General features: G+C 45.3%; 1 protein-coding gene across 1 annotated transcript; it reads right to left on the bottom strand.

Annotated features, from left to right (window-relative positions):
• Window positions 1-398: 398 nt before the first annotated feature.
• Window positions 399-11691, bottom strand: LOC118218947 (Bardet-Biedl syndrome 10 protein homolog). The gene is made up of 3 exons (XM_035401725.1): window positions 11651-11691; window positions 2205-2419; window positions 399-519 (listed from the first exon to the last, which is right to left on the bottom strand). Exons 1-3 carry the CDS (start codon window positions 11687-11689, stop codon window positions 498-500), a joined length of 276 nt encoding a protein of 91 aa, XP_035257616.1. The 5' UTR covers window positions 11690-11691; the 3' UTR covers window positions 399-497.
• Between the last annotated feature and the right edge of the window lie 1715 nt (window positions 11692-13406).

Here is a 13406-nt window from a genome sequence, read left to right as displayed (position 1 = left end):
CCCGCCAGCCGACAGAACAGCGCCAGCTCGTCACTGTCCACGCACTCCACCACGGACAGGCCGGCCCACCGAGCGAGGTCCAGCGCCAGCTCCGACTGCTTCGCTGCCGAGCGCCGCGCTCGCCAAGTTCAGAGAGACGCCAGGGGGCGCCAGAGGGGACTGGAGCGGCACGCTTGTGGCCAGCGCTCGGAGCGGCCCGTCGCCAGGGCAACGCACCGCAAAGTCTCTGTGGATCACCAGGCCCTGGAGGACCCGGGACCGGCTCACGGGCAGGCCTGGTACGGGCGTGTGGAGCGCGGCGAAGTGGCGGGCGATCAGGGTCACGCCGGTGCAGTCCTGCTCACACCGCCACCTGCGGTAGAACTCGCAGGCCGTCTGGCTCAGGACCCCCCAGTGGGAGCTCGCCGTCTTTCCCCGGAAGTAGGCGTCCGTGAGCGGGCGCAGGTGGGCGGGGTCCTGGAGAAGGGACAGGGCGCGAGGGGCGAGGCCCTGCCCGATCACGCCATCCAAAACGAGCGTCTGGAAGGAAAGCAGAATGTGAGCCACGCGGCGGGCCTGAATGCCGTGGAGATGGTCGCCGTGGATACCCCGCAGAAGCGCCCCCAGCAGGAGAAGGAAGGACTTGGCTCCATCACCCATGATCTTACAGTGTGCTGATACACATCCCACCAGAACTCTGTCACAGGCACAACACAACACCATTATCAGCACACACATCTCTATCCATAGTCTTTTACTCACTATTACTCATACAGTATGATTTACACAGTTACTCATACACATTGGTAACCACACAGTATTATTTACACACAGTTACTCACGCAGTATATTTGACACACTATTACTCATACAGTATGAACTGCAGTTACTCATACACATTGCTAATTGCGCAGTATTATTTACACACTGTTACTCACACAGAATGATTCACACAGTTACTCATACACATTGCTAATCACACAGTATGAATTACACACTGATACTCACAGTATTATTTACACACTGTTACTCACACATTATGATTTACACACTGTTACTCACACAGTATGATTTACACACTGTTACTCACACAGTATGATTTACAGTCACTCATACACACTATTAATCATACAGTATGATTTATACAGTTACTCATACACATTGCTAATCACACAATATTTACACACTCTTACTCACACAGTATGATTTACAGTGTTACTCATGCAGTGTTACTCACAGTATGATTAACACACTGTTACTACAGCATGATTTACACAATGCTCCTCACACAGTATGAATTACACACTGATACTCACACAGTATGAATTACACACTGATACTCACACAGTGTGATTTACGCACTGTTACTCACACAGTATGATTCACACACTGTTACTCACACAGTATGATTTACACACAGTTACTCACACAGTATAACTTACACACTGTTACTCACACAGTATGATTTACACAGTTACTCATACACATTGCTAATCACACAGTATTATTTACGCACTGTTACTCAGACAGTATGATTTGCACACTGTTACTCACACAGTATGATTTACACAGTTACTCATACACATTGCTAATCACACAGTATTATTTACGCACTGTCACTCACACAGTATGATTTACAGTAACTCATACACACTATTACTCATACAGTATGATTTATACAGTTACTCATACACATTGCTAATCACACAATATTTACACCCTCTACCTCACACAGTATGATTTACAGTGTTACTCACAGTATGATTAACACACTGTTACTACAGCATGATTTAAACACTGTTACGCACACAGTATGATTATACACTGTTACTCACACAGTATGATTTACAAACTGTTACTCACACAGTATGATTCACACACTGTTACTCACACAGTATGATTTACACACTGTTACTCACACAGTATGATGCACACACTGTTACTCACACAGTGTTATTTACACACTGTTACTCACACAGTATGATTCACACACTGTTATACACGCAGTATTATTTACACACTGTTAATCAAACAGCTTTTTCCACTTGTATACTTTCGTTTCTCATTTATAGTGCAAACGTCACATCCTCAACATCGAACTGTCCATACTGCAGTACGACGTAGTGGTGAAAAACCGTTTCTGAGCTGGATGAATGGAAGAAGCCCCAGGTTGTTGGCTGTGCTGTATTTCAGTAAGAGGGAGAACAGGTTCTGGGGCCTGTTACCTGGCAACGGGATGGTCAAGCCGAAGCGAGGTAAGGATCCTCCGGCCATCCCTGGTGATGAGGACCTCTCCAGAGTCGCGGGTGAAGAGGACCTGGCCCCCGGACGGACCGAAGCACGGGCCCACCACCGCCTCCAAGGCCTGGGTGACCTGCAGCAGGGTCCCCAACTCCACCCTCTGCACCCCCTTCATCTCCACACTGCCTTTAACAGGGGCCTGCTGTACACACAGGGCGCAATCACTGAGCTGCATTTCCCACACAGACACAGCGTACTCAATCTGAAATGCACACGGTGCATTTCCCACACAGACACAGCGTACTCAATCTGAAATGCACACAGTGCATTTCCAACACAGACACAGCGTACTCAAACTGAAATGCAGGCGGTGCATTTCCCACACAGACACAGCGTACTCAATCTGAAATGCACACGGTGCATTTCCCACACAGACACAGCGTACTCAATCTGAAATGCACACGGTGCATTTCCCACACAGACACAGCGTACTCAATCTGAAATGCACACGGTGCATTTCCCACACAGACACAGCGTACTCAATCTGAAATGCACACGGTGCATTTCCCACACAGACACAGCGTACTCAAACTGAAATGCACACGGTGCATTTCCAACAAAGACACAGCGTACTCAATCTGAAATGCACGCGGTGCATTTCCCACACAGGCACAGCGTACTCAAACTGAAATGCACACGGTGCATTTCCCACACAGGCACAGCATACTCAAACTGAAATGCACACGGTGCATTTCCAACAAAGACACAGCGTACTCAAACTGAAATGCAGGACTCCAACCCTGTAGGGTAACCTGTTCAGCAAACAAACAAACAATCCTGCCAAGTACAAAACTAGCACTGAAATCACATTTGCCTAATCAGAATCAGACAAAACAATCCTGCCAAATACAAAACTAACATGATCGCATTAGCCTAACTAGGTACATTGAGCTAAACTAGAGGCTAGGGAGGGGTGGGGAGAAGTGTAGCCTGAAGAGATGAGTCTTTAGTCTGCGCTTGAAGGTAATCAGATTCTCTGCTGTTCTGACCGCCACGGGAAGGTCATTCTACCAGCGAGGGGCCAGGACAGAGAGCAGACACGAACGGGAAGTACACACACGAAGAGGGGGAGGTGCCAAGCGTCCAGAGGTGGCAGAACGGAGAGGTCTGGCTGGTGCGTAGGGTCTGATGATCCTCTGGATGTATCCTGGTGCTGACCCCTTAGCTGCCTGGTATGCAAGCACCGAAGTCTTAAATTTGATGCGAGCCATAAGAGGCAGACAGTGGAGGTCAGTGAGCAGGGGGGTGACATGGGAATGTCTGAGGAAGTTGTAGACCAGACGAGCTGCGGCATTCTGGATGAGCTGCAGGGGTCTGATGGCGGATTAATAATAATAATAATAATAATAATAATAATAATAATAAACAAATAATAAATTAAGAAATTAATTAAATACCAATATTAAACTCTAACCTTAAACTCTATTATTAAATATAATAATTTCCTATAATAATGTATTGATATCTATAATAATTATCTATAATAATTTATTATTGAATATAATAATATTATATATTATATGAATTATATCATATGTTTGCATTATATATTAATATCAGCATGAGGGTTAACAGTGTGTGACTGTTTTGCCAGAGGCTGGGGGTGCACACGATTATTAGGTGCATCGTGTTCATCACAGCTGCCTTCTGGTAAATGGACTGCATTTCTATCGCGCTTTCATCCAAAGCGCTTTACAATTGACACCTCTCATTCACCCATTCACACACACACTCACACACCAACGGTGAAAGGCTGCCATGCAAAAGTACCAATCAGCTCGTTGGGAGCAATTAGGGGTTAGGTGTCTTGCTCAGGGACACTTCGACACGCCCAGGGCGGGGGATCAAACTGGTAACCGTCCGGCTGCCAGACAACCACTCTTAGCTCCTGAGCTATGTGGCCCCACACTGCACTGCCTTACACCTGGTCTACACCGCCTACGTGTGACGGCTACCTCGCCGAACTGCTGCGGCTCGCACGCATGTGTGTGTCCACACCGCCAGCGTTGCTGCTGCGGCGCTGCTACTGCGAACCCTATCTGTCTACATTGAGTTTGCCTTTGATAATGGCCATCAATAATAGAATGTTTGATTTCATAAATTTAATTTATATTTAGTTTAGACAGAAAAAGGTTAAGAAGTGTGTGCTCAATTGTAAAAAAAAAAAAATTAGGGCCTAGTTTCAGATCTTTACAAAAAATGTTATATTAGACAGAGGGAACTGGAGTAAGCAGTCAACGATTTAGAAACTCCCAACTTCAGCCTGGAGTCTCACCCTCTGGAGTTCAGTCCCTTGTAGTAGCGTCACAAGACCACCGGATGGCGGAAAGCATCCACTTTGTGTTTCCAGTATTCCAGTACAGCCCACAGGTCTGATAGCAAAAGTAAATACTCTGATATTTTCGACTATTTCAAGCTCCTGCCACGGCACATAATGGTTTTATTAAATTCCATTTAGCATGAGGATGGGGGTGTAATTTCAAAGAAACACTGCACTGGTTGATGCACTGAAGATGCTCATTTTTATTGTACACACAGAGCACGTACACAGCGCATCAATACACACACATGCACGCACATGCACAATATGCACACACACGCACACAAACACACACACAAACACATATACACCATGTTCACCCGATCATATAGATAGATGGTTTGATACTGTGGTTTGTGTCTTTGGAGGCCCTACTAGACTGAAGGCTCTTTTCTTTCTGGGGAGGCTACGCTCCTTCGGTGTGTGTAGCAGGATGCTGGCCATGCTCTACCAGATCATTGTGGCCGGTGTCCTGTTCTACACCTGTGTGTGCTGGGATGGGAACCTCTACTGCAGGGACACAAAGAGGCTCAAACTGATCCATAAGGCCAGCTGCTACCCTCTGCTGTTGTTTTGGGTGCACTGGGTGTTTGCCGACTCCCCCCCCCCCTCTGAGCCAGCCCCCCTTCTCTGCTTCCTCGGCCAGCCCTCTAGCTGCCCTCCTCAGCCTTGCCCCTGCCATGCCCGTGTTCTCCAGAAGGTAGAGCACTGACTGGCGGGTGAACCCCCAGCGTCCCACCTCCACTGGATATACTGTCGCTGTCTAACCGGCCTCCTTACACTCCTTACACTCTCACACTCCGCTGCCAGGTCGGAGTACTTCAGGCGTTTCCGCTCATAGGCTGCTTCTGCCCCCTCCTCCCATGGGAGGGTGAGCTCCATAAGGAGCACCACCTTCACCCGAGAGGACCACGTCTCCATATAAGGAGCACCACCTTCACCCGAGTGGACCACATCTCCATATAAGGAGCACCACCTTCGCCCGAGTGGACCATGTCTCCATATAAGGAGCACCACCTTCGCCCGAGTGGACCATGTCTCCATATAAGGAGCACCACCTTCGCCCGAGAGGACCACGTCTCCATATAAGGAGTACTGTTCTGTGTCCCTGTGCTGGAGGCCTGCTCTGTGTCCCTGTGCTGGAGCGGTCTCACAGCCTGACAGACCTGCTCTGTGTCCCTGTGCCGGAGGCCTCCTCTGTGTCCCTGTGCTGGAGGCCTGCTCTGTGTCCCTGTGCCGGAGGCCTCCTCTGTGTCCCTGTGCTGGAGCTGCCTCACAGTCTGACAGAACGTTGACTGCTTACTCCAGTTCCCTCTGTCTAATATAACATTTTTTGTAAATGCCTCGTTTGGGGGCAGCACAGAGCGGACGGTCTCATCTGCACCAAATCATTAGCGCAGGTTCTGAGGAGAAATCAGGGTGTCATAATTGGCCCTGATCAGGAAGCTAAGCCTGGCTTGTGGTATCTTCCACCAGTCTGACCCACTGAGCGATCGGTCCTCCAAACTTTCCCACACTGTCCATCCTCCCAGACCACTTTAGCAAACTGCTATAACCTATATGTATAAAAAATATGTAGAGTTAAAAAAATGTCTGATGTTTGAACAGACTAGGCAGAATTTGTGTCATTTCAAACAGATTGGAATATGGGTTTAACATCAGCATGCCCTTGGAGCTGAGTGAGTACGTTTAACATGGTCGGTGAAAATAGTGGTGATATGTGTTATTCAACCAATCATTTAAACAGAAACATTTACACTCTAGACATTTGACATGTAAACAGTAAAAATAACACATAAAAATGCAACATTACAAACTTGCACCAGCAGGTCTTATCTGATATAAGAAAAATCACATTATCAGAACAGACAGAACAGACATTGCCACAGGAATACCAATCGTGCTGCAATGCGACTCACCTGGGCAATGTTGATGGAAGTGATGAGACAGAATTGCAAACATCTTGAATTTTGCCAGTTAGTCTGGCAAATTGAGTTTTCCACATTGAGCCAAAGCAATCATACCATACTGTAATGCATTTGTAATGTGTGACTGCAGATATCAGAAATGCATCTGAAATAATGAGGAAAAACTGTAGGGTCTCAGGAACATCTCAGAGACTGGATGTCATGCAAACCACACTTCTGCCCTGGTTTTGGCTTAGTGGTCTAATCCATTCAACTGATGTGCAGCAGATCCAGGGTCAAACCTACAGGAAAACCATTTATTTGAGAGGTAACAAACATACCAGCTCAATAGACAAGCAGTGCCTTTTCAAAATGTATTGAGTTGTGGTTACACTGCAGCAACAGAAGCAAGCATTCATCAGACATCACACAATAATAAATCACAACAGCAAAACATTCAATATTTTTATAATTCAGGTTTAATCATTGAATATTATTGTCTGAAAATACAGAAAATTAAGGGGAAAAAAAACAAAAAAAAAACAATCCTAACAGAATTAATAAGGAAACTCAATCCATCATTGTTTACAGTAATGAAAGGAAATAAGTACACTGCATTCTCCCTATCAGCTGCATTTGCCCACAGAAATGTGCACATTGGAACTCTTGTGAAAATGAATGAAAGCAACAGTAAAAACTAGTAAAATGCACATTTGCACATGGGGCGACATGGCTCAGGAGGTAAGAGCGATTGTCGGGCAGTCAGAAGGTTGCCGGTTCAAGCCCCGGCCTGGACGTGTCGAAGTGTCCTTGAAAGCAACAGTAAAAACTAGTAAAATGCACATTTAAGTGGAGGAGCTTGCCACTGGATTCTTTTTAAAAAGATGCAGATACAGGAGATAGAATTATTACTTCAAAAACATTTTACCCTGCCATCTTTTGGCATTATTACTCTCAATGTTATATTAATGTTTTAATAATCAAAAGTACATTAACACACCTTGAACATTTGCAATATAAATGTATTAAAATGTAAAAATCACATTTAGACAGCAAGTGCTTAACCTGAACTGCTAAAAGATAATACTCTTATGTACAGGAGTTAGGTTGTAGTGAGGTTATATATATATATATATATATATATATATATATATATATATATATATATATATATAATATTGGGCACAGCTGAAATTGCACTGGTAAGGCATTGGTCAAGGAAGGTTGCAAGTGTGTCGATGAGTGTGTGTGTGTGATTGGGTGAGAGTGTGTTTGTGTGCGTGAATTAGTGAATGTGTGTGCATACATGCGTACGTTTGTGGGAGTGACTGTGGATGTGAACATGTGTGTGTGTGTGTGTGTGAGTGCATGAGTATGTGTGTGCCCGGATTGTGTGTGTGTATGGGTAAGAGAATGTGTGTGTGCGTGTGCACGCATGTATGTGTGTGTGCATGTGTGATAGTATGATTGAGTGCATGAGTATGTGTGTGTGTACACACGGGTGCATGTGTGTATGGGTAAGAGAAAGTGTGTGTGCATGCCTTTGTGTGAATGTGTGTGTGATTGTTTATTTGAGTGTGTGTGCATGCAAGAGAATGAGTGTATGTACAGTTGAGGTCGAAAGTTTCCATACACCTGCAAAGCAAATTTATTTCATGGCAGTTTTGAGGTTCCAATTATTTCTACAAGTCTTATTTTTCTTTAATGGAATGATTGGATCTTATACTTGTTTGTCACAAAATACATTCATGAAATTTGGTTTTGTAATATATTTAGTGTGAGTTCTCTGAAAACAAAAATATACAAACAGGTTCAGAAATAAACATACAGCAACTTAAATTATCTATTTTGATGATGTAGAAAGTTGTGACAATCAAATTTCCTTTGTGGCATGGCCCCTTAACTCCTTGTGAGTGATCATAATTGACTACAGCTGATGACTTCTCTGAGGCAATTTAAAAAGGGCTCGTTAGTCACAACCAGCCTGCACTACAATGGGAAGGTCAAGGATCTGAAAAAGCATATCATTGACTTGAACAAGTCAGGAAAGTCACTCGGAGCCATTGCAAAGCTGATCTACTGTGCAAACCAAGTTTAAAGTGCATGGAGTGGTTGTGTCACTGCCACGAACAGGAAGAAAACGCAAGCTCTCCCCTGCTGCTGAGAGAAAATTGGTCAGGCTGGTCAAGATGCAACCAAGAATCACCAAGAAGCAGATCTGCAATGAATTGCATGCTGATGGAATACAGACATCAAAGTCCACAGTCAAACGTGTTTTACATCGCCATGGTCTGAGAGGCTGCTGTGCAAGAAGGAAGCCCTTGCTCCAGAACCGGCACCTTAAGGCTCGACTCAAGTTTACAAATGACCACATGGACAAAAATACAACCTTCTGGGGGAAGGTCCTGTGGTCAGATGAGACAAAAATTGAGTTATTTGGCCACAATGACCAGAGATATGTTTGGAGGGAACAAGGTGAGGCCTTCAACCCCAAGAACACCATCCCTACCGTCAAGCACAGGGGTGGTAGTATTATGCTCTGGGGATGTTTTGCTGCCAGTGGAACTGGTGCATTACAAAAAATAGACGGAATCATGAAAAAGGAGGATTACCTCAAAATCCTTGAGGACAACCTGAAACGATCTGCTAGAAAGTTGGGTCTTGGACGCAGCTGGGTCTTCCAACAAGACAATGACCCCAAACACACCTCAAAAGTGGTGAAGGAATGGCTAAACCAGGCTAGAATTAAGGTTTTAGAATGGCCTTCACAGAGTCCCGACCTCAACCCCATCGAGAACATGTGGACACTGCTGAAGAGACAAGTCCGTATCAGGAAGCCAACAAATTTAGTCGAACTGTACCAATTTTGTCAAGAGGAGTGGTCCAAGATTCAACCACAAGCTTGCCAGAAACTTGTGGATGGCTACCAAAAGCGTCTACTTGAGGTTTAGATGGCTAAAGGTCATGCGACCCTAATATTAGAAGCGCTGTATGTTTAGTTCTGAACCTGTTTGTATATTTTTGTTTCAGAAAACTCACAATAAATATATTACAAAACCAAATTTCATGAATGTTTTTTTTGTGACAAACAAGTTTAAGCTCCAATCATTCCATCACAGAAAAATAAGACTTGTAGAAATAATTGGAACCTCAAAACTGCCATGAAGTAAATTTGCTTTGCAGGTGTATGGAAACTTTCGACCTCAACTGTATGTGTATGTGTGTGTGCGTGAGAGTGCCTTTGTGAATGTGCGTGTGTTTATACATGTGTGTGTGTGTGTGTATGTATGGGAATGTTTGTGTATACATGTGTATATTGTGTGTGCACGCATGTATGTGTATGCATGTGTGTGCATGTGTGAGTGCATGAGTATGTGTGTGTGTGCGTATGGGTAAGAGAATATGTGTGTTTATACATGTGTGTGTGCGTGCGTATGGAAATGAGAATGTGTGTGTGTTGACACGTTTGTGTTTGTGCGTGATTGCATAAATGTGTGTGTGTGTGTGTGCGTTTGCGAATGTGTGTGTCTGTATACTGTGAGTGTGTGAGAGAGAGAAAAAGTGTGTGTGTATGAGTGCATGTATGTGTGCATGTGTGTGTGTGTGTGCGTTTGCGAATGTGTGTGTTTGCATACTGTATGTGAGTGTGTGAGTGAGAGAAAAAGCGTGTGTGTATGAGTGCGTGTATGTGTGCATGTGTGTGTGTGTGTGCGTGAGATTGTGTGTGTCCGTGTGTAGGTGTGTGTGAGTGACTGGGTGTGAGAGAGTGTGCGTGCATAGGTCTGTGACTGCGTGTGCATGAGTAAACATGAGTGCATGTATTTGTGTGTGCATGTGTGTGATTGGGTGTGTGAGTGATTGGGTGTGAGAGGGTGTGTATGTGTGTGTAAGAGTGTGAGTGTGTGTGCACGAGTGTGTGCGTGTGTAGGTGTGTGAGTGCATGTGCATGAGTGTACATCAGTGTGTGTATTTGTGAGTGTGTGTGCATGAGTGTGAGAAAGCAAGGGTGTGTGTGAGAGTATGTGTGTGTGTGGATGTGTGTATGTGGGTGTATGTGTCTATGTGTATCTGAGTGTGTGTGTGTATGTGTATATGAGTTTGTGTGGTGTGTGTGTGTGAGTGGGTATATGAATGTGATGAATGCGGTGTGTGTGTGTGTGCATGAGTATATGTATTTGTGTGTGCGTGCATGTGTGCGAGTGTGTATGCGCACGTGTGTTTGTATGTGTGTGTGTGCACGTGCATATTTGTGTGTGCGCGCACGTGCGTGTGTGTGTGTCTCTACTCCAGTTGGCAGAGGGACACTGAGGAGTTCCTCACATAAAATCCAGCACAGAGGGGTGTGTGTTGAGTGAAGTGTGTGTGGAATCTGTGCAGGAGGGTCAGTGTGTCAGAGTCAGAGACGCTGTAGAAGGACAGAGTGCTGGTTGGACGGTCCACACACACTCCTACCCTGTACACACACACTCCTTTACCAGCATCATCATCATCACACACTCCTGCTCTGCGGTAGGGGGAGGTGAGGGCAGGTATGTGTGTTTGGTTCTCATTGTGCCAGACAGAGTAACTGAGTTTATCAGAGGGACCGGGCTTAAAGCACTCCAGACTCCAGGAGTTTTTATTGAATCCAAACATACAGTCATAATCCCCTCCTTTCCTGCTGATTCCTTTATCTGTCACTGCTATATAAACCCCTCCCCCCCACTCAGACACACTGAACTCAGCCTCCCAGTAACAGCGCTCACACACACTCTCTCTGCACACAACCTGGTGCACAGACTCAAATCTCTCTGGATGATCAGGATATGGCTCCTCTCTCCCCGGTGTGTGTGTCACCCTCCTGTTCCCCTCAGACAGAGACAGCTCTCTCTGCGCTGTGTTTGGATCCAGTGTGAGCTGACAGCCGTCTGCACACCAGAGACATTAATGAGATTAAATATCACTATTAATATTCACCTTATTATGTGTGTGAGAGAGAAAGGACTGTCATAGTACGTGTGTTTGTGTACGTGTGTGTTTCTGTTTTTGTGTTTATGTGTGTAAGAGAGAAGTCTCTCGCTCTCTCTCTCACACACACACACACACACACACACACACAGCAGAGTGTGTATCTATGCAAAGTGTTCTGTCGATACAGACTCACATTTCCTGGGTCCTGGTTTGGTCCTGTTCTCTCCTCCATGGTCCACACTGTAAGAACAGCAGAACAGAATTCTGAATTTTAACCATCCTTTATTTCCACTCTTAACACACCAATGACATCACATATATAAGAACAAAGGCACAATAAAACACAAAACCACGATCATATGAAAAAAACACAAATCTGTCAGAAAGGAAACTTATTCCATTCACTCACCCTGTTCCATGTGCAAAAATATCTCCCCTCCCTCCACTGAACATAAAACACCCTTATAACACACACACTCTGAAACACACTCAGGTTCTCCATTGCTTTGTAATACTGAAACTCCACCATCACTGTGTCCCTGATCAAACCCCTGACTACAACAACCACACATCTTATTTACTGCAGTGATCCCGTGCAGCACCCTCCACAGGAGATCCCCAACTCTCTTGAGTAATGCTGGTTTGTACAGTGCCCTCCATGCCCCCCCCCCAACTCCTTCTGTGTGTGTGTTTGTGTGAGGTGCACTAAGGAAACTCTCTTTACTTACAGCAGTGTGAGTGTGTCCAGTTTAGCAGCAGACAGCGCTCTCACTCCTGAGTCTCCTGGGTGATTGTGTCTCAGGTCCAGCTCTCCCAGGTGTGTGTATGTGTGTGTGTGTGTGTGTGTGTGTGAGGTGCAGTGTGGAAACTCTCTGAACTTACAGCAGTGTGAGTGTGTCCAGTTTAGCAGCAGACGGCGCTCTCACTCCTGAGTCTCCTGGGTGATTGTGTCTCAGGTCCAGCTCTCTCAGGTGTGTGTGTGTGTGTGTGTGTGTGAGGTGCATTGTGGAAACTCTCTGAACTTACAGCAGTGTGAGTGTGTCCAGTTTAGCAGCAGACAGCGCTCTCACTCCTGAGTCTCCCGGGTGATTGTATCTCAGGTCCAGCTCTCTCAGGTGTGAGGGGTTTGAACACAGAGCTGAAGCCAGAGAATCACAGCCTCTCTGTGTGACTCTACAGCCTGACAGCCTGCAGAGAGGACACACATACGTTACATGCATTAATATAAACGAACAGGGCTGTGTGTGTGTCAAACACATAGCAGTGTGTTACACACCTTACACACATTACTATAAACTAACAGGGCCGTGTGTGTCAAACACATAGCAGTGTGTTACACACCTTACACATATTAATATAGACTAACAGGGCTGTGTGTGTCAAACACATAGCAGTGTGTTACACTCCTTACAACACATTAATATAAACTAACAGGGCTGTATGTGTCAAACACATAGCAGTGTGTTACACACCTTACACATATTAATATAGACGAACAGGGCTGTGTGTGTCAAACACATAGCAGTGTGTTACACTCCTTACAGCACATTAATATAAACTAACAGGGCTGTGTGTATCATACCTTACACACATTAATATAAACGAATAGGGCTGTGTGTATCAAACACATAGCAGTGTGTTACACACCTTACACACATTAATATAAACTAACAGGGCTGTGTGTGTCAAACGCATAGCAGTGTGCTACTTTACAGCACATTAATATAAACTAACAGGGCTGTGTGTATCAAAACACATATCAGTGTGTTATACACCTGTGGTGTGGGGATGGCTGGTTTAAGCAGCCACACCTGCCCTGGGTCAAGCTAATTAGACCTGGCCAATTGGATAATTGGTTAAGAATGAGATAATTGGCCAGGCTAATTGGACCCGGGAACAGGAGTGGCTGCACCTGTGCGTAGTGAGGTAATCAGTGTGCACAGGTTAAA

This window comes from Anguilla anguilla, chromosome 19, assembly GCF_013347855.1.
Source record: "Anguilla anguilla isolate fAngAng1 chromosome 19, fAngAng1.pri, whole genome shotgun sequence".
Lineage (NCBI taxonomy): Eukaryota > Metazoa > Chordata > Actinopteri > Anguilliformes > Anguillidae > Anguilla > Anguilla anguilla.
Note: the sequence above shows the minus strand (reverse complement) of the source record. Positions and strands in the feature narration are given on the sequence as shown.